This window comes from Corvus kubaryi, unplaced genomic scaffold, assembly GCF_017639235.1.
Source record: "Corvus kubaryi isolate FWS band 111438036 unplaced genomic scaffold, C.kubaryi_AGA036_p1.0 37382, whole genome shotgun sequence".
NCBI classification, from domain to species: domain Eukaryota; kingdom Metazoa; phylum Chordata; class Aves; order Passeriformes; family Corvidae; genus Corvus; species Corvus kubaryi.
Window position 1 is genome coordinate 5052552 of NW_024581124.1, and position 19059 is coordinate 5071610.

General features: G+C 54.9%; 2 protein-coding genes and 1 long non-coding RNA gene across 3 annotated transcripts; 1 reads left to right on the forward strand and 2 right to left on the reverse strand.

Moving 5' to 3' along the window:
- Positions 1-4234: 4234 nt before the first annotated feature.
- On the forward strand, positions 4235-8203 carry MYL2 (myosin light chain 2). The gene is given in 8 exon segments (XM_042035115.1): positions 4235-4286; positions 4289-4347; positions 5232-5321; positions 5959-6034; positions 6860-6964; positions 7630-7705; positions 7793-7841; positions 7952-8203. Coding segments are annotated over 8 exon segments (606 nt in total). The 3' UTR covers positions 8051-8203.
- Positions 8204-8790: 587 nt separating this feature from the next.
- On the reverse strand, positions 8791-14695 carry CCDC63 (coiled-coil domain containing 63). Its single transcript, XM_042034688.1, has 9 exons — positions 14429-14695; positions 13199-13318; positions 12540-12721; positions 11907-12088; positions 11014-11222; positions 10546-10620; positions 9945-10116; positions 8975-9295; positions 8791-8924 (listed from the first exon to the last, which is right to left on the reverse strand). Exons 1-9 carry the CDS (start codon positions 14687-14689, stop codon positions 8791-8793), a joined length of 1656 nt encoding a protein of 551 aa, XP_041890622.1. The 5' UTR covers positions 14690-14695.
- Positions 14696-15037: 342 nt separating this feature from the next.
- LOC121667924 lies at positions 15038-16477 on the reverse strand. Its single transcript, XR_006017194.1, has 3 exons — positions 16281-16477; positions 15838-16029; positions 15038-15186 (listed from the first exon to the last, which is right to left on the reverse strand). It is a non-coding gene; the product is annotated as an uncharacterized LOC121667924 (long non-coding RNA).
- Positions 16478-19059: the final 2582 nt, after the last annotated feature.

Below are 19059 nucleotides of genomic sequence, written 5' to 3' on the forward strand. Positions count from 1 at the left end.
GGGGGGACACGGGGGGGACACGGGGGGACGGGGGGGACACGGGGGCACACGGGGGGACAGAGGGACACGGGGGGACACGGGGGAACAGGGGGGAACAGGGGGGACACCAGGGGACAGGGGGGTGGCTCTGCCGGTCACGGTGGGGACACCGCCGGGGGGACGCTAAGGGACATGGGGGGCACAGGAGTGCAGGGTGAGGCAGCGTGGGGAGGTCACGGCCCCCCTCGGCTCCCCGCGGTGCCCAAGGGACGTGCGCTGAGCTGTGCCCGGCCTCAGCCCTCGCTGCCCCCCGGGTGCCCGGGCCCCTCCACCGGCCGCCTTTCTGCCTCGGCTACTTATTCCGCGCTCATTTCCTCTACAATTAGCACATGCTCTTTAATTAATTTTCCTCTTTTATTGCTTCGCCCAAATTATCTCAACCCCGGCGCCGTTCGCGTGCTCGCGGTGGATAACGCTGCTATTTATGGCTTTCCCTGTCAATGCTGCGGCTCAGGAGGCCAGGACGGCCACCTCCCCCCGGGGCCGCATCCCGTTTGCAGCGCAGGGCACAGCCCCGGGACAGGCCAGAGCTGAGGAATTGTCTGTCCTCATCCCCATCCTCGGCGCAGCCGCTCCTCGGCTTTCCTTGGCAGGTGGAGGCTCTTCCCCAAACTCCTGAGCTGGGCAAATCCTCCCGGCCATAACCACGGTGCTGTAACTGTCCAAGGGAAAACCGAGATTAATCAGGCAAAGCTGCTGCATCAAATCTGTCCGGAATAAGCTGTTATACCTGGAAACCTTCTGAACACCAAGGGGAGAGGGATAAAACCCTCCAAAAGCTCCTGAGGATGCTGCCAGCAGAAAGGGGTTGTGTGGGACTGTGGTGAGCAAGGCAAAACCTCACACAATGGAAACTGAGGAGCAGGGATGTGCCAGAGGGCACAGAAACCAGAGGAGATGAATTTCAGCCACCAGCCAGCACCATGGCACATGGGTCACCCCCACGACTCCCCTCAATGCAAGCATCAGGGATGGGGCGACCACCTCCAGTATCTTCCAGCTGCAGCTCCGAGCTGCACAGGAACCCATCTTTCTACCTTTAATATGATCTCCCCCTTTAAAATAATCATTACCAATAAACAAATACAGCAGCCAGTGTATATAAGCATCAAATTAAGCAGCTACATGCATTTGTTATATTTGATATAGCCTTGTTAACTGGAATTTCCCAGGTTTGGAATATGTATTGATTTCAGCAAACATATATTACTTTACTGTAAGTACCAGCAGCCATTGTAGTTAATATACAACAGTTTAATTTAAAATGCATTAGTTTAATAAAAATACATAAAACAGAAGGGAATTGCTTTAGCTTCAATAAAAAAATTCAATTTCATAAATATTATCCAGTGTTAAAATGCATTGATTTCCTGGGAAAATGTATTGGTCAGAGGTAATTTACATTGGTTTGGATGGGAACGTCCCGGAGTGTTACATATGTATTGGTTTAGTCAAATGTGTCTGATCACAGAAAAAAATACTGGTTGGAGCAAAGGATATTCATAAAGAACCAGCGCGGAGCAAGCGGCAGCAGGGGCTGGCTCTGGAGCATCCTGGTGCTCTGAGGTGGCTGTGCCTGAGGCTGGACACCCCAGATCAGCTCCATGGATGCTCAGGCTTGGGAGTACCGGGATGCTGTCGGGATCCCCGGGACACGGAGCCATTATCGGCCCTGGGCAGGCCTCGGCCGGGGCATCTCGCTCAGGCGGAGCTCGCGCCTGGCACAGAGCGGGGGTTAATCAAATCCTTTTGACTCCATTTTTTATCGAGCTCAAGAGGGGCTGGCCTGCTAATTAGAAAGGCTTTTTCATGTAAAACACAGGCTCTTTTGCAGATAAGAAAGGACGATGCTTGATTTTGCCGTGGCACAGATACGTGTGTTATTCCTTGACATCCATTCACAGGCTGCAGCCACTTCCCACAGCTCTTTTGTTCACTCCAGGGCTCCAGAGGCAGATTTGTGCATACAGACACATTTAAAGCACTCAGGTTTTCCTGGGGGCCAAGAAGCCCCCCAATATCCGCAGTAGGAGAAGGATATGATGAGCCTAGAGGAGCTTCCATCTGCGGGCTGGACCAGGATCCTCACGGGAGAGCAGGATCTGGCCCGTGCAGCACAGAGGATTTCAGCTGACAGCAAGAAGTGAGCAGTGGAGCAGATGCACCGTCTTACAAATCACAGCAGAAACCCTGGCAGCCATCTGCACCCCATCCCCATCCCGGATTTCCGTGCCACCCTCGGCACCGCCGGCCCCTCAAAGCCCCCAGGCACCATCTCACCCCAACCACAACCTGGGCAACACCGGGGAGAGGACCAAGTTTGGCCTCTTCCAGGCAGAGCAGGCAAAAATGGTTGTTCCTAAAAAAATAATACTCTGGGAGATCTCCACAGCTTCAGGGCTTCCTCCTGCACCCTTTTCCCCCATCCCGTGCCGTGCCCCGGCACGGACACGGAGCCGGGGACGGGGACAGGCAGCGCCCAGGCGGCGCCGGTGGCTCCATGGCCAACCAGTCCTGTGAAACCACCACACATCACTTCCCTGATGCCTATGGATTTTTCCTTAATGTCACAAATTAAGGTAATTGGGCTCGGCTGGCCGATGAATCCAACTGAACTTGGCAGAACGAGGGACCGTCCGTGCCGAGATTGATCCCTCTCATCCCTGGCTGTGCCCGGGGCTGATCCGGGCCCCAGCTCCCGGCCCCCGCGGCTCTTTCTCCTGCCCTTTTGCTCACACAGACCCCAAACCACATCCTGAAATCCCTTCCCTGAGCTGCAGCTCCATCCAGACGAGATGGTCATCCCGCATCAGGAGTTTTTCTCCTCTCCGGGCACTTTTCCCTACGCATTTCCCTGCTGCCTGCTGAAATCCTCCCCGTAATGCCATCCTCGCTGGCTCGGCCGTGGCAGCCGGGCGGCGAGTGCCAGGGATTAAACACAATATTTGTGACCTCCGGGAGAACAAGGGCAGCGTCTGGGCAGAGCCCGGAGTTCCAGGGATCTGGTTTCACAATCCCTTTTGTTCCCAGCCCTGTCCCAGCCCTCCCCGCTCGCCCACCACCCTCCTCGGCGTGCGGAGGGGACAATGCCGGGCAGCGAGGCCACCAGCCCCCACGGCCACCGGGTCACGGCCGTGCCAGGCACCGCAGGGGGGGCTGATGGGCATCCTTGGGCTGGCAGCACCATTCCCACCCCAGCATGCCCGTACATCCTCCTCCAGTCTCATCCCCGGCAAGGAGAGAGGGAGGGAGATAAAATGAACAGGCTAAAAATACTGAAGACAAAAGGGAACCACCGAGTAGCCGGGTCCTGGCAGCCACCGGTCCTGCTCCACAGGGGCAGCTGATATGGAAGAGGTTTTGTGGGATTGCTGCCGGCCTGCCTGTGGATTCCTTGGCTCTTGCTGCAGGAATGCTGAGCCAGAGTGTCCGGGCAGTGTGAGTGTCATCACTCCCGGGTGCTGCAGGACGTGTCCCCGGAACAGAGCCCGGCATGGGGAGAGTTAAATGTGTGTGTCCCACCGGGACCAGGGCGAGCAAATGTTTGGCTCGGCTGGGTGACAGGTGCCTGGGTGGGGGGTGACACTTGAGAGAGGAGCTGCCCGGCTCTGGGGGAGCTCAGCATCCGCCTCCGGCCTCGCCGCAGCGCTCTGGGATGAGGCTGCAGCGGGATGTTCCCCATTCGGCCACAGGCAGGGTGACCAGGCAGCTGCTCCTGCTCCTGGAGCATCCCAAGGGAGGGGATCGCAGTGCAGGGGGGCTCCTCTGCCTCCAGCAGCCGAGCAGCCCCCGGCTTTGCCATGCCAGCGCTGCGATGGGGCACCATGGCTCCCAAAGACGCCTGGAAGCACCGAGGAAAAACATCCATGCCCCAAGGTTTGCGGGATTGTAGCGGGGGCGGTCCCCTGGGGCCGACCCCTCCCTGCGTGTCCCAGCGGAGGGGACAAGCCCGGCGCCAGCCCGAGTGACAAAGGCAGGTGGGATTGTTCCCGTGCAGTCCCGGGTCAGCATCCCCAGTGTGGGAGCTGGGGGCCACCCAGCACTTCGTTAACCTTGAAACCCTCCCGGGCTCACATGTCACGTCAGCCGGTGACAACAACAAGCTGCTATTCCAGATTAGAGAGAGAGGGGCAGAGAAAGGCAGAGACAACAGGGTTGGGGGTGGCCAAATTACCCATTACAGCCAAAAGTGGGCATGGGGCTATTTTTAACCCCGAGGGGGGTGTATTTATTGTTCCAGCCGGGGGGAGAGAGGGAGTGCCTCCGGAACACCCCTCACAGCGACATCGGTGGCTGAGCGAAGCCATGGTGAGTACCGAGAGCCCAAAGCTCCAGCAGGAAGAGATAAAATCCATTAGATTTTTCACCACAGTAGCTTGAAGGGGCAGGGAGCGATGGACGCAACAGGGAACTGATGGCCAAGGGTCCTGTCTGCCCTGGAAAGGGAGTGAGCAAACTGGGGAGCATCTGGCTGGATCAGCAGCATCTCACAGGGAACAGAGACAGGTCTCTCATGCTAGCAGAGCTTTCAAATGAGGGCAGATGGTTTTGGGGTCCAAATGCCATTTTTCTCCTTTCCCTTCCTTCATGCAGCGAGAGGAAGGGACATTTTGTCCCCCCAAAATCCTCCTCCTGACAGACCCCCATGAGAGGAAACGGCTGCAGGAGTGGGCACTGGGATGAGGGATGATGGGCAGGGTGGGACAGTGAAGGGTTCTGCAGACCTCTTTAAAATGCACATTGACCCATTTCTGGTTGTTTCAAGCCTCAGTGCAGGAGGAGGGGGATTTTTAATTAAGCCACATTTTAATATCTGCACAGCAGGGTAAAGAAACACCGACTGACCACAGCCCTCATGCGCACCCTCAGCAGTGCTCCCAAAACCAGGGTTCCAGTGGGGAGATATCACCCTGGTGCTGACCCTTTAACCTGCCTGTGGGAGAAGTGATTTCACTCCTCATCTTTCCTTGGACCTATTTGGCTAAATTCACCAGGAGCTGTAATTTAAGCAGGAGTCTTAATGCCCCTCAGTATCCCAGAGCTGCAGGGGGGAACCACCAAGCCCCCAGGAAAGAAAGCCCCAGCCCAGAGTTACCATGAAGGAGTCAAGACTAAGAATAGGGCACTTTCATGCTTTTATTTCACCCCATAAAAAGCCAGTGAGTTAATAGCACATACTTGGACCCCTGCAGGCACCCAAGAAAGCCAAGAAGAGGATTGAAGGCGCTAATTCCAACGTCTTCTCCATGTTCGAGCAGGCCCAGATCCAGGAATTCAAAGAGGTAGGTGGGTTTGGTGGGAAGGACTGAGGGTCCTTGATGCGATGTGACCTTCAGCTCCTTCCTCGGTGCTCTCAAGTGACAGCTGGTTCACACCAGGAGGCAGCATGCCTGGTTTTGGGTCGTTTTATTTTAAAAGTGAGAATAACAACTCAGTGACACCGTTAAATCCGGCATCGCCTCCAAGCTTCCGAGGAGCCCGCATCCCGCAGAGGAGCCGGCAGCACCCAGGGGAGCTGGAGCACGTCTCCCAGCTCACTCCCACCTGCCGTGCCAGGAGCTCTTACCCCCTGCACGGCAGGCACGTGGTCCTGTGCAGATTCCAGTTCCAGGGATAACTGGCCCCAGTTGGAGGAGCTGATGGCTCAGGCTGGCCTCTCTCCCTGGTCTCATTCCTGGGTGAGAGGGCTTTGGCCAAAGAAAGGCTTTGTACAGCACTGGGGTTTGGGTTGCCATCACCCCGGGGTGCAGGACTGTGTGGGATTAGGGTGGGCAAGGCCCCCAGAGCCCATCCTGGGAGGGCCCAAAATGCCCTTGTCCCACCCAAGCTGAGGGGAGAAGGGCAAAGGCACTAAAGCCTTTGCAAAGGCTGATAATTCTCCCTCTCCCTGTGCTCCCTGCCCTCCTCCTGTGCTTCCAGGCGTTCACCATCATGGATCAGAACCGGGATGGCTTCATCGACAAGGCGGATCTGAGGGACACCTTTGCTGCCCTCGGTGAGCCCAGCTTTAGCAGCCTCCCCTCCCCAACAACTTTGCCAACATTAGACTTGTTAATTGAGAAACAAGGGGGGGCCCCCATTTAACCAACCCCTGTCATTAACTGGATCCAAGAAAAACCTCCTGACACAAACCTGAGCCCGTTAGCCTGGGAGATCCCTCATGGGTGACCCAGAGCAGCTCCCACAGCAGCGCTGGTTTATCCCCTTGGCACTGGAGCCAGCTCCTGGATTGCACAGCCAATCAATCCCTGCCTTTTCCGTGCTTAGAAGCACCTGGCTGTGCCCATCCCATGGCATCCCAGGGAGTGTGGGCATTAAGGGGATTTAGGGGATTTGTGGGAGGCTGTGACACTGCGAGCTTGGCTCTGCCATCAGAGGTCAGCATGAATCAGCAACGGGGCCCGGGAGATCCAAGGACAACCCACCCTCAGGAAAAAGGATGTAGGCATTCAGTCCCATTTGCTTCTGGTGCTGGGGGACAGGGAGTACCCCAGTGCTGGTGATCTTGACCCAAAACACCTTCCAAGGAGGGCTAAAGCAGGCTGATCCATGGGGTGGTGAGGGAGGGATGCAGCACAGCTCAGTCCTTTGCATCCTTCTTTTCTGTGATCCTGGAGCCTGAGAAGCCAGAGCTGGAGATGATTCTCTTACCTCACTCCTGCTACCTCCATTCCTTGTCAGACGTGGCTCCCTAAGGATGTGCCACTTCCCTCCAGTGGGGGAAAAACGCCCAGGGAAGGGTTCTGCAGTGTGTGTGTTTAGCCCCCAGAACAAAGAGCCGGACATGGACCCGTGGTTGACCCAAAGCTGCTCTCCCCAGGGCGCCTGAATGTGAAAAACGAGGAGATCGATGAGATGATAAAGGAGGCACCCGGCCCAATCAACTTCACCGTGTTCCTCACCATGTTTGGGGAGAAGCTCAAGGGTGAGAGGGCACCTGGGGAGCTGGGGAGTGGTCAGTGGCGGTCAGTGGCATCCCTGTGCCCCAAAACCCCTGCAATACCAACCATCCCTACGTCCAGGGATCCGGATCTCATCCCATGTCTCCCCAAATTGTTGTGGGGGGGGTGATGGTCTCCGTGCCTCAGTTTCCCCAGCCATTTATAAACCCCAAAGGGCTGTGCTGCTGCTGTCCCATAGGAAGCAGGGACACGAGTTCTTGCAGCACCTCTGAGCCTGCTGACACCAGCGGTGCCACCAGTGGCCCCCTGGCTACAGCCAGGCTTTGACCCATCATCCCACCCCGCTGCACCCTGAATCACATACTTAACCCAAGGAATGCAGATCTCCAAGAGGCTGCAGGGCCCCAAGGGCTGTGCCTGGAGCTCTATAAATACGCTCCAAAGATTAGATAAATGCCGGATGCCGGAGTGGTGGCGACACTGCCTGCTCTGTGCTCGCACCATGACCCTATGGCTGCTCCTCTACATGCCACCAACTTCACCCAAGGCTCCAGCTGCAGGGCCAGCATTCCTGCAGGGACCCCACTTTCCAGTCTGCCCCCCATTTTGCCCCCGAGGCTGGGAGAAGCAGGAGGCTGCAGCTGGCTTCCTACTTCATCTCCAACAGCCATGGCTTTGTCACCCACAGGTGCCGACCCGGAGGAGACAATCCTGAACGCATTCAAGGTGTTTGATCCAGAGGGGAAAGGCCTGAAATCTGCCTAGTGAGTTCAGGGATGCCTGGGGCAGGGAGTCAGGGGGGTGTCCCCATAAGGACATCCCCAGTGCTCGCCGCACTCTCTTGTTTGCAGCATCAAAGAAATGCTGATGACGCAGGGGGAGAGGTTTTCCCAGGAAGAGGTATGAGCTCCTTCCCACCCTCTGCCAGCTTCCCTCCATCCCAACAGCCCCATTGCTCCTCCCAGCACTGGTCACACATGCCACTTTTCACCCTGGCTCTTCCCTGGCAGATCGATCAGATGTTCGCTGCCTTCCCTCCAGACGTGTCTGGCAACCTGGATTACAAGAACCTGGTCCACGTCATTACTCACGGTGAAGAGAAGGACTAGCCCAGGCTCAGGGCTGGGGCTGGCACTGCAAGATCACCTCTCCCTAGGTCACACGGGGGTTCCCTTTCCTCTTCCCCCGGAGAGGCATGTGCCTGGGAATTTGGCACGGGAATGGCATCCACATTAAACTGCCTTTTGGCAAGAGGAAATCCAGCTGCTGGTGTGAGCAGTGCTTGGGCTTGTGTGGTGTGTCTGTGCCTTGTGGGAGCCCTCGGACCCTTCAAGGCCCTCCTGGTCCTGGCATCCCAGACCTACTGCACATCACCCTCGTGTGTCCTCATGTCCCTCTGCCTCGCTGCCTCCCACTCCCAGCCCCAAACCAGCCTGTTCCACACTGGGCTGTGCCCATCCCACCTGGTCCCACAGCCCAGGGCCAGCACTGAGCTCAGATTTACTTTAGGCAACAGAGAGTTGTCAGCTTCTGCCAGCTTAGCAGGGAACACCCTGTGAGCACCACCTGCATCCCACCTGCCAGGCCCTGCCCTCAGGCAGGGTGCAGGATTGGGACCGTGGTCCCCACCTCTGGCTGTGGGGAGGGCGTTGGGCTGTGTGACAGGAATGTCACCTTGTGGTAGAGCAGCTGATCCCACCCTGGCTGCAGGTGCTGTCAGCAGTGGGTGAAGCCATGCCAAAATATCACCTGGTGAGGTTCTGAAGCCTGTGGAAGGTGTTGGGCTCCTTCCAGAGAAGGAAGATGGAATGATGTGCAGGACACAGAAGCTCAAGAATGAACTGCTTCTTTAATTTGTCCCTGTTGAGCTCCTGGATGTGAGTCTCCTCCTCCTCTTGCCTGAGCTGGGGGGTTTGGCCAGCTCCTCCTCATGCCTCCGGATGATGAGCTGACGCAGCTGAGCCCGGCCCAGCGGCTCTTCCACTGCTCAAGAGAGTGGCCATCCCATAATATGTGGCTTACAGGACCCATACACCCGGTGGGGCAGGGCAGGCTGGAGGGGATGGACTGGGAAGGACATGTGGCAGCAGGGGTTGGCCAGGCAGCCACAGGGGAATTGCTGCTGCGTGGCCACGGCCCCTCTCCCCCACCTCTCTGCTCACCGATTTTGGGGTCAGTGGTCTCCAGGTCAGGGGGGGGCGGGCACAGCTTGGCCCGGTTCATGACCCAGAGGAGGTCAGAGGCTCTCTGGAGGGGGCTGATGAAGGACTGGGAGCGCTGCTCGCGATCGATGGACGTGTAGCGCAGCAGGGACTCCCTCAGCAGGAACTCCTTGATCTTGTTCTCCACGGGACCTGGGCAGGAAGGAGCAATGTCCCACAGTGTCCCTGCACCAGGACCCTGCCCAAACCCACCCCTGGCTGTTTGCAGAGCAGGGGGTCCACTCACTCCCTAGAGTCAGAGGGTCAAGGCTGGGTCATGGAATCACAGAATCACAGAGCCATTAAGGTTGGAAAAGACTTCCAGAATCACCAAGTCCAACCTCATACTGAACATCCCCTGCCTGTTAAAGCATAGCACCAAGTGCACATCCACTTTATTTTTGGAACACTTCAAGGATGGTGACTCCACCACTTCCCTGGGGAGCCCGTTCCAATACTTGACCACTATTTCAGTGAAGAAATGTTTCCTAATATCCAACCTGAACCTCCCCTAGTGCAATTCCCCTTGTCCTCTTGCTGGTTGCCTGGGAGAAGATGTTGACCCCCACCTCGCTTCAACACCCAGAGCAAAGATGAGGGTTTGGGGCTCTGCTGGGATGTTTATACATCCAACTTAGCTCCCAAATTCACTGGGAAGTTGGCTTTGAAAATTCACCTTGTGGACAGCCATGGCTGATGGGGCAGGGGAAGATAAAAGCTCAATTAAAACACAGTGCAAGTGGGTGGTGGAGGGACACAGCCCAGAGCATGTGGCACGGGAAGATGGGCAGCCCTGACCTACCAAAAACTGGCACCAAGCTCTCCCCGAGAGGCTTCACTATCTTTGTAGTGTCGCAGTCCATGTCCTTCAAGAGGGTCTCCATGCGGGATTGGATCTGTCCCAGGAGTTTGCTGCTCTCCTTGCATTTGTTTTCGTACTTGTTGGCTTCCTCGGTGGTCTCTGTTATTTTTGCCTATCAGCAAAGGTTTTGCCAGGTGTCACACCAGCCCCTCACTGATCCCACCAGCCCAGAGCTGCCCAGTTTCAGTCTGGAGACAGAATCACAGGATCCCAGGATGGGTCAGGTTGGAAGGGACCACAGTGGGTCATCTGGTCCAACCTCTGCTCAAACAGGGTCATCTCAGAGCACAGGGCACAGGACTGTGTCCAGACTGTTCTTGAATATCCCAAGCTCCCCATGCTGGGCCAGGGCTGGCAGGAGCCCTGCAGTCACCCTCTCACCATGCCCTGGGAGCTGCCCAAACCTTTGCAGGGCCCTTTTCTGCCCACACCTCTCCAGCCACTGGCCAGAGCAGTGTTTGCAGGACCAGACCCCCTGGGATGAGTGCTGAGACGGACAGGGATATACTGCTCTTCCAGAGCGAATTCATGGCCACCTTACCTCCAGCTCCTGCAGGACATGAGTCCGGGTTGTCTCTGCTTGTTCCTGCTCCATTGTGATGGCCATCATGTCATCCTGTGGGAACACAAGCACCGAATGCCTACCTGGTGTGCCAGAGGGAGGCTGGGGGCACCCCTGGGAGCAGGGACATCTCCAGGCCAGGAGGGCAGGGGATGGATAACCCCACTTCCCACTCCAGGCAGCCCCACACGGTTCGAGGCTCCTGGCTCTCCGGGACACTGCAGTATTTTTGCTGGGTACACGGTGGCAGCATTGAGACACGTTTGGCTCTGAGAGCACAGTGGAGTTCTAGTTTTGGCTACTCCTTTGCATCCTTCTAATCCCACCTTTGTGGCTGGAGTCAGGCTCTGGTGTGGGCAGTGATGCCAGACACTCGGGAGAGGAAAAACGCACCCCAACCCAAAAGCACTACCTGGAAAGGGGAGATGTGAAAAGCCTGGAACAGACCTGGATCTCCTGGATCCTCTGCTTGAGACCCTCATTCCTGACGTTCAGCCTAATGGCATAGCCAAAGAGGATGAAAAATTTCCTGTCCTTTTCAAGGAAGTCCTCCAAGAAATCGTCAATGTTTCCGTCCGACAGCTCCAACAGACGATTGTAGGCCACCTCATAGCTCTCCATTTGGCTCCGCTTGGCCCTCTCAGCTGCCTCAAGGGCTGAGAAAGAGACGGAGAGCCATGGTTGCCCTTTGCAGAGCCTTCCCTGCAGTGCTGTGGGGTTCGGTGCAGTGCTGGGGCAGGAGGGAGCAGGGCTGGAGGGGCAGAGGGTGCCTCTTTCACCAGGAAACTAAGCAGGCATGTCATGGGAATGGAGCTAACACCAAGGGATCCCCTACCAGGAGGATGGAATGATTAGATTAGGTTAGATTAGATGTTAGGAAGAAATTTGTTCTCTGTGAGGGTGGGGAGGCCCTGGCACAGGTTGCCCAGAGAAGCTGTGGCTGCCCCATCCCTGGAAGTGTCCCAGGCCAGGCTGGATGGGGCTTGAAGCAACCTGGAATAATGGAAGGTGTCCCTGCCCATGGCAGGGGTGGGACTGGATGAGCTTTAAGGTCCTTTGCAACCCAAACCATTCTGTGGTTCTATGATTAAAGGAGCCATGGCTGCACCCAGGAGCAGCTCCCTGTCCCAAGGGCACCCCAGGACACTCAGTCTCACTCGGTTATCACTGTCCAGCCTTTTGGCTTGTAGGGTGAAGCTTGGGTGGGGGAGGCTGTGGGCAGGGCAGGGGTCCTGCACTGGGTTTGGGATGCAGTGCCATAAACCACCACAAGCAGCCCCTCCATCAACTCTGTGGACTTTGGGCTTGTGGTCCCAGCCACACACATTCTCCTCTGATACCTTCTCTCTGTTTGGCCTGCTCCTTCAAGTTCGAGAGATCTGTACATTTGGCGAGGAAGAAGTTCTTCAGTCTGGTCTCCTGCTGAAGGGCACACTTCCTCTCCAGCAACTTGATGTTGTACTGGATAGTTTCTCTGCAGCGTATATCCCGAATGTCCGAGATCCGCCCCAGATCCTCCATCCTGCAAGCGGAGAGCAGCACTCACTCCGTGTGTATGTAGAAGGCTCTGTGTTCCTGGCCACTCCCGTGACCTGGCAAAGCCCCTGTGGTGCTGTGCCTGTTTCCAGCTCTCATCTGGATGAGGTGGAGTTAGTCCAAGGCCAGCAGCAAACCAGCACAGATTTTGGCGGGGTTTTGTACTCAGGCATAGTACCCAGCTCGGGTGGGACTCAGAGGAAAGAGACTCTTCCACAGGGCAATTCACCCCATCCAAAGAAACACCTGGGATAGGTGGAATAAAACACCCTGGAGGTACCAGTCTCCCCACACTGACCAGGCACCCAATTTGGCACCCAGATCCAGATGAGAGCAGTGAATCCTGTCTCTGAAGAGAAGTGTCTCTATGCCAATACTCATCGCTGGCATCACCCATCAGCCCCAAGTTTCACTCAGAGGGTGACAAGGCCACCTACCACTGCTCGTAGTCTTCCGTGGCTTGCTCGATAGCAGCGTTCAACAATTTATTCTGCTTAACCAGCCTTTTTTCCAGCTTCAAGTAGCAGTTGTCATAAATGGCTTTCTGGATTTGCAGGCTTACAGTCTCTTCTCGGAGCCTGTTGTTTCGGGTCATGATGGTGTTGTACCGGACAGTGATCTGGGAGAGCAAAGCAAAGAGTTGGGAACTGCTGGGGGACTGGGGGGTTCAGGTTGCTGCTTAAAGACCTTGACCAGGGCAGGGTCAAACACAGCCCAAGAGATTTGAAGCTGGCCCTGCACTATCCTCCTCCCCAAGTGAGGAAAGACAGCAGAAGACCAGGTCGATCACAACAGGGACATGGAGCTGGCTTTGTCCAAGGCAAGGTGGCTCCAGGCAGCCCAGTTTGATCACAAAACAGGTGCAGACCTTCAGGCCTCTTGGCACAGCACAAGTGCTGCATTTGGGTCACCAAGCCTGAAGGAGCCTTTGAGATATTCTGGGAATGATCAGGCCAGGGGAACAAGCCAGGTGCTTTATGCAGCTTGTGTCAACCAAATACATTTGCACCACTGTGCTTTGTCCTGACCGAAAAGGTCTCAGGCTCCTGTGTGACCCCACACATGTTCTCCAAAAGTCTCCAAAATGTTTCCTTACGTGACTTAGATGCATCTCCAGTAACTCGATCTTCTTCTGCAGGTGTTTGTGACTCTTTGCTTCCAACACCCTCCAGGTCGTGTCTCTTTGCTTCACAATCTTTTTTTCCAGCTCTAGAACCTGCACACACACAGGGAAAAAGCCCAGGAAGTATAACCTCCACCCCTACATTCTGGCCTCTTGTCAGGACACGGAGCCAAAGAAAATCCCCTCTGTTGACCTGCACTACAGCAACCATGCCATTAATGAGCTCGCAGTTCGAGGAGCAGCTTTTATCCCAAAGGATCCCATCCTGCACATGCAGAAACATGAACTGTAACTGGGAATGGGTTTGTTTGTGTGTCATGAAGAAGTGCAGCTGCTTTTGGAGGGAACTCCAGCAGGTGTTGAACACGGCACAGCAGCACTCTGTGGAGTGGAAGAGGCAGTGAGGATGGGGCTTTCGTAGGGGTATGGGGCTGGCCAGGCAGGGATCTGTGCAGTCCTTCCTCGGAATGAGTGGAGGAAAACTTCTGCCAGAAGTGGGGAGTTGCCAGAGGAAATAAATCCATGGAAGAATGAAGCAGTTGGAGAACAGCAAAGCGGGGGGCAGGTGGGGGAGGGATGACTCAGGCAAGCCAGAGTTATCATCCCTGACGGGAAGCTAACCCTGTTGGGAAAGCTCTGCAGCACCTCCGGCAACAGCAAACTATCCAAGCATGTTCCCTGGCTTCCAGCATGGGCAGCTGGCTCTGAGAACAAGGCTGAAGGGACCTGTCACTTCCATAGCCCCACATTTCCCTTGGCCTCCCACCCCACTGCTGCCCAAATCCAATCAATCAGGATGTCCTCAGGAGAAGGGATGGGACATCCCTCAGACGCTGCTGCTCCTCCTCTATTTGCCACATCTCAGGCAGCACTGTTCCAGCTTTACCTCTTTTTCAAAAGAATAAAAAAAGTGAAGGGAGAAGGAGAGGGATGTTTGTGGCCCCATGCTGCTGTGTGCCATCCCACAGGGGTGCAGGGACCAGTGGGACAAGGTTGAGAGTCCAATCTCATTTTTCCAGTCAGTGCTGCTGACTGAATGGGAGCCTGGTTCTACCCATTTGTCATGGTCATGTGTCACTTGCCAGGAGGAATATTCCAAGGCCTGAACTAAATGCGTTTTACATTGAGGGGTTTCAGCCACAGGTCTCACTCTGTGAGTCTGCCCTGCTGTGCTCAGGCAGGGAACAGTCCAGATGCTCTCACCTGCTTGACCAGGTCAGCTAACAGGGCTTTTCTTTCTTTGATCAAGGCATCATTCTGCATTCTGGTCTGCAAAAGGCTTTGGACCTTCATACGGTTTCTGTTTTGCAGTATCACATTACTCGGGGAATAGATCTGGCTCAGCATTACTGTCACATGTCTGTGCTCTTGCTGCAGATTTTCTATTGCTTTTCTGTAAAAATGGAACAACAAATGACATTTAGCACATCCCATCTGCCAGGGCAGGTCCTTGCCCCTCCCCATCTCTGCACTGTGGTCCCCAGAACTCTTTATAAAAAAGAGGGAGCAACTTTTTACATGGGCAGATGATGATAGAACAAGAGGGAATGGTTTTAAACTAAAAGAGGAGAGATTTAGACCAGATGTTAAGAAATTCTTTCCTCGGAGAGTGGTGAGGCCCTGGCACATGGTGCCCAGAGAAGCCGTGGCTGCCCCACCCCTGGAAGTGTCCAGGACCAGGCTGGACAGGGCTTGGAGCACCCTGGGATAGTGGAAGGTGTCCGTGCCTGTGGGATTCTACAGGTCTGTGATCTCGGCATGGAGGAACTTCCCAAGCTCCAGGCGGCCAAGCAGAGCTGTACTCACTCCTGAGCCTGCATCTGCCGCCAGATATCGGCATCGTAGAACTTCCTCTTGTACGCCACATGATGAAAATGGGTCTGCAGCTGCCTGATCTCCACTTTAGCCCTTTTATCCTTCTCTTTAGCAGGGAGCTCCGAAACCTCCGCCGACGCTTCTCTCTGCCACAGACAAGGGAGGGTTTGGTCACTTGAGCAAATGCAGCTGGCAGTGGCAGCGGGTGAGCAGCATCACTAGCTCCAGCTCTTCTTTGGCACCTGAGATATCCATCACCACGCCAAACACGCAGTGCTGGCTGAGCTGGAGCCAGCACCTCAATTCCAGGACAGGGAGAGACCTCCACCAGTGAGGAGGGCAGGTGATGGCAGGTGGTCACCTCTTTTATCACCCAGCACAACAGCGAGGACCATGTGAGTCAGAACCAGAGCCGCTCGTGCTGGGGACATGGATGAACCCAACGGGCTGCCCAGGATTGGAGCAGGAGTGCTCCTGTCCCTGACCATCAGAAGGTGACTTCTAGCTGACAAACTGCCCAGCAGGTAAGCACTGAAGGCACTTAGACCCACCACTACCCGTGTCCTCAGATGATTCAAATTCCCCAATTCTGCCTCTCCCAACACCCAAATCTCAGTCCAGGGCCTCATTCCTGGCACAGGAGGGCTGCAGAAGCAGCCCCACTGCTACCCAGCACCTTGCTGGCAGAAGCAAGCCTGGCTCCCACTGCTGGAAGTGTATTTCCATGGGTAAGATCCCCACAGTAGATCCTCCACAGTCCCTGTGAAGTTCAGCTTCAGTTTGTCCTTCTTTTTTACCTTCATTTTTCCCGTCTAACTCTGACGGTTGCTCTGCAGACACCTCGGGAAGGGAACAAGTGAAACTCTGCAGGTACAGGGTCGCTTTCCAAGGGAAGAAATGAAACAGGAGTAATGGGGCGGTTGTGTCCTCCTGCCCATCCCTCAGCACCCGCTAGCGTGTTTGGCACATGAGGAAACCATCACAGATGGCTGCAAGAGGAATAAAAGGAGAGCATTTCTGGTGATGTCATCGTGAAATTGTCGAGTTTTATAAGTAGGGGAAGAACAGATGGTTTGAGCTATTCCATCCCTGTTCAGTACCTGGGTTTCCATAGAAATTCCAGCAAGGCCAGTCCCCCCCACCCTGTGCCAGCGGGCAGAATCCCTGCAGAACACCTGGATTCAGCCCCCCTGTCCCACTGATGCCAGGTGGGCACTAGAGTGGACCCTGCATCCCTTACCCCCAGAACTGGTCCCCAGCAGCCACACTGCAGCCCCTTGGGTCTGCCTGTGTCCCCTGACACTGCTCGGCCCCACACAGGGCACTGCAGTTCCTCTCCAGCCAGGAGACAGAACCACGGTGGCAGTCGGGTATTCCCAAACATCCGCCTCTATTTCCAGCAGGAAGCTCAGGAGAGGGGAGAACCTAGAAGGGAACTGGGCCCAGTCCCACCCTGCCCTGCCCCACCCCAGGTTCTGTGGAGCAATCGCGGGTCTGGTTGCCATGGCAGCGTCACTGCAAAGGAGTGTGGATGGTGCTCCATGGATCACCAAGATGGATCAAGCAAGGAGTTGCTGGGACCCCACACTACATGGACCAAAGAGGTTTTCATGCCCCCAAACCAGCCCTGAAGCACATGCTCCAACACTTCCCTGGCTGCGTGTCCCCAGCAAAGAGAAACCCTCATTTGGAATTGACCCATAACCTGGCATTGGAAGCCTTTTGCTCCAACAGGAGCAGCCAGGGGTTCACCATCCCCAGCAGCGCTTCTGGATCACGGCTGCTGCTCCCTCCCCATCTTTTTCCCAGCTCCACATCCAGCTTTTCGGGCTTCCAACCTGGTTTTTATCTGTTTTACTCATGAAGAGACCATCACCACATCACTGCCACCGCTGTTGGCATCCAGAGCAGCAACAACTGGTGTGCCAAACTGGGGAAGGATGCTGGGGACAGGGACTGGCTAGGTGGCTGATTAGGGGACAGATTGAGGCTTCTTGCCCGCTTCTCTCCTTTCCATGCAGGGAAGCACATGGGAGCTGTGGACTGAGTCATAAGAGCCATGATAATCCTTTCCCTGTAAGCCGGAGCGCGTGGCCAGCTCCCTCCTGGGGACTCTGAACGCTGAGATCCCTGGAGGGCAGGAGCATGGGGCCTGTGTTTTGTAGCCCTGGAGTTGCTTACTCAGCTGTGGGATGAAGGGGAACAGAGCAGTGCTGAAGGTGAGCAAAGGGCAGCCTGTCCCAGTTTGCAGGGCTGCGGCGAGTTCAAAGCCACGAGCAAAATCCCTGACCAGAGCATCAGCACCTCCCCCTTATCCCAGAGACTTTGATGAGCTAACAGCCCAGCCACCAAGTTCCAGGCTAATTCCCAGCCAGGCAGGCTCTGAGGAGGCATTTAATTGGAAATAATATTCATGGCAGAAAGCAGAATGTGGTGTTTGATAAGAAAAATCACAGCCGAGGGCAGAGCCACACTGGGAAGGCACCGGAGCCTGAGGATCCCACCAGGGCCGGGGAAAGCTCCCAGAGCTTTCCATGCTGTTCCTGCATGATCAACAGCTCTGTGGGATAATAACAACAACCTCTCCAAGGGTGAGGTTGTCACTCAGCCCTGGGGGCCCTGGCTGTGTTATAGTACACATCCGTGCTCCTCACCCTCAGCAGAAACAGGGCCAAACCTCCAGTTCCCAAAAAAGGTAGAGGTGTAGGGATAAGCATTACTTTTACAGAAACAACGCCACTCAAAATCTTGTTTTCCCTTGGCTTGGACTAGTCCAGCCTCAAAATACAGCCCATGCTGTCTGTCCTTTTTGGGCTCTTCTCCATGGACCAATTCTCAATTGTTTAGCAATGAACAAGTCAGTAAATTAAACTGTTCAGAAGGGCTCTGATTTGGTAGAGTCTGTGTCTGTCTCCCTCATTGCAGAAGCACTGATTTGACTAAAGAGGATTCTTTTCACCCAAACAATGCCTGACTGTCACACTTGCTCTCAGGGAGGGTGACTTCATTGTCTGGGTGGACTTTTGAGCAGAGCAGTATTGGGAGCAGGAGGAGATTGTTCATAACATCTGAATCCAAAAAGTCTCCAGCCTCTGGGAGAAACAGAAGAAAAGTGACTTTCTGTGCAATTTTCAACTTAACCCATCTTCCCTGATTTAACAAGTACATTCAGCACTGATTGACATGGAGAAATTATTCCTTCAGCAGCAGATCTGGGGGCTAATTAAAACTCATTGTACTATTTTAAGGGATGAATTCTGATCTGTGCAAGCCGTGTAAACTTTTCCTGATTCCAGCAATGATTTTCCTGTTTCACCAGGTCCAGTTCATGGGGACTGCAAGGGATGGTCAGAGCTGGGCTGGCTCTGAGCTGAGCTCCCACCTGGGAGCGTCCCATCGACGTCAAACAAAATCTCTGGGGTAAACTGGAGAATTGGGCCCATATTTTCATGCAAATGTAATACATTCATGTTACTTAATGCCTATTTATAATAAATCCAGAACTTAATTCTACTTAACCCGTCTTTAGTGTTTGACACATGAAATCGGTGAGTCAGAGGGCTATATATGGAACTGTCAAAACTTTCTTTTTTCCCTCCTCTAAAAGCCTGGATTAAATCATAATCAAATTCCCGGCAGCTCCAGCAGCAGTGCTGGGACGAGCAGGAAGATGCTGACAACTGCTAAGGCAGCTGGTGGTGGGGAAAGATCTTCTCAGGCAACAAATTGATGGCTAAAACCTCACAGAAAAGGTTCTGAATTCTGACACACGCTACATCCATTTGCTGAAATCATAGAACCAGAATGGCTTTGGTGGAAAGGAATCTTAAAGCTCATTGAGTCCCACCTCCTGCCATGGGCAGGGACACCTTCCACTATTCCAGGTTGCTCCAAGCCCCATCCAACCTGGCCTTGGACACTTCCAGTGATGAGGCAGCCTTCAGGCTTCTCCGGGCAACCTGTGCCAGTGCTTCAAAACCCTCTGAGTAAAGAATTTCTCCTTAATATCCAATCTAATC

Excerpts from the sequence above, each read along its gene's own strand:
- CCDC63 (XM_042034688.1), bottom strand. The coding sequence starts at position 14,689 with ATGGGGAGGGGCAAGGACCTGCCCTGGCAGATGGGATGTGCTAAATGT. Across the intron at positions 12,089-12,539 it reads ACGGAAGACTACGAGCAGTG|GATGGAGGATCTGGGGCGGA; the intron begins GTAGGTGGCCTT and ends CTCCGCTTGCAG. Across the intron at positions 8,925-8,974 it reads CCTGCCCTGCCCCACCGGGT|TGGAAGAGCCGCTGGGCCGG; the intron begins GTATGGGTCCTG and ends TCTCTTGAGCAG.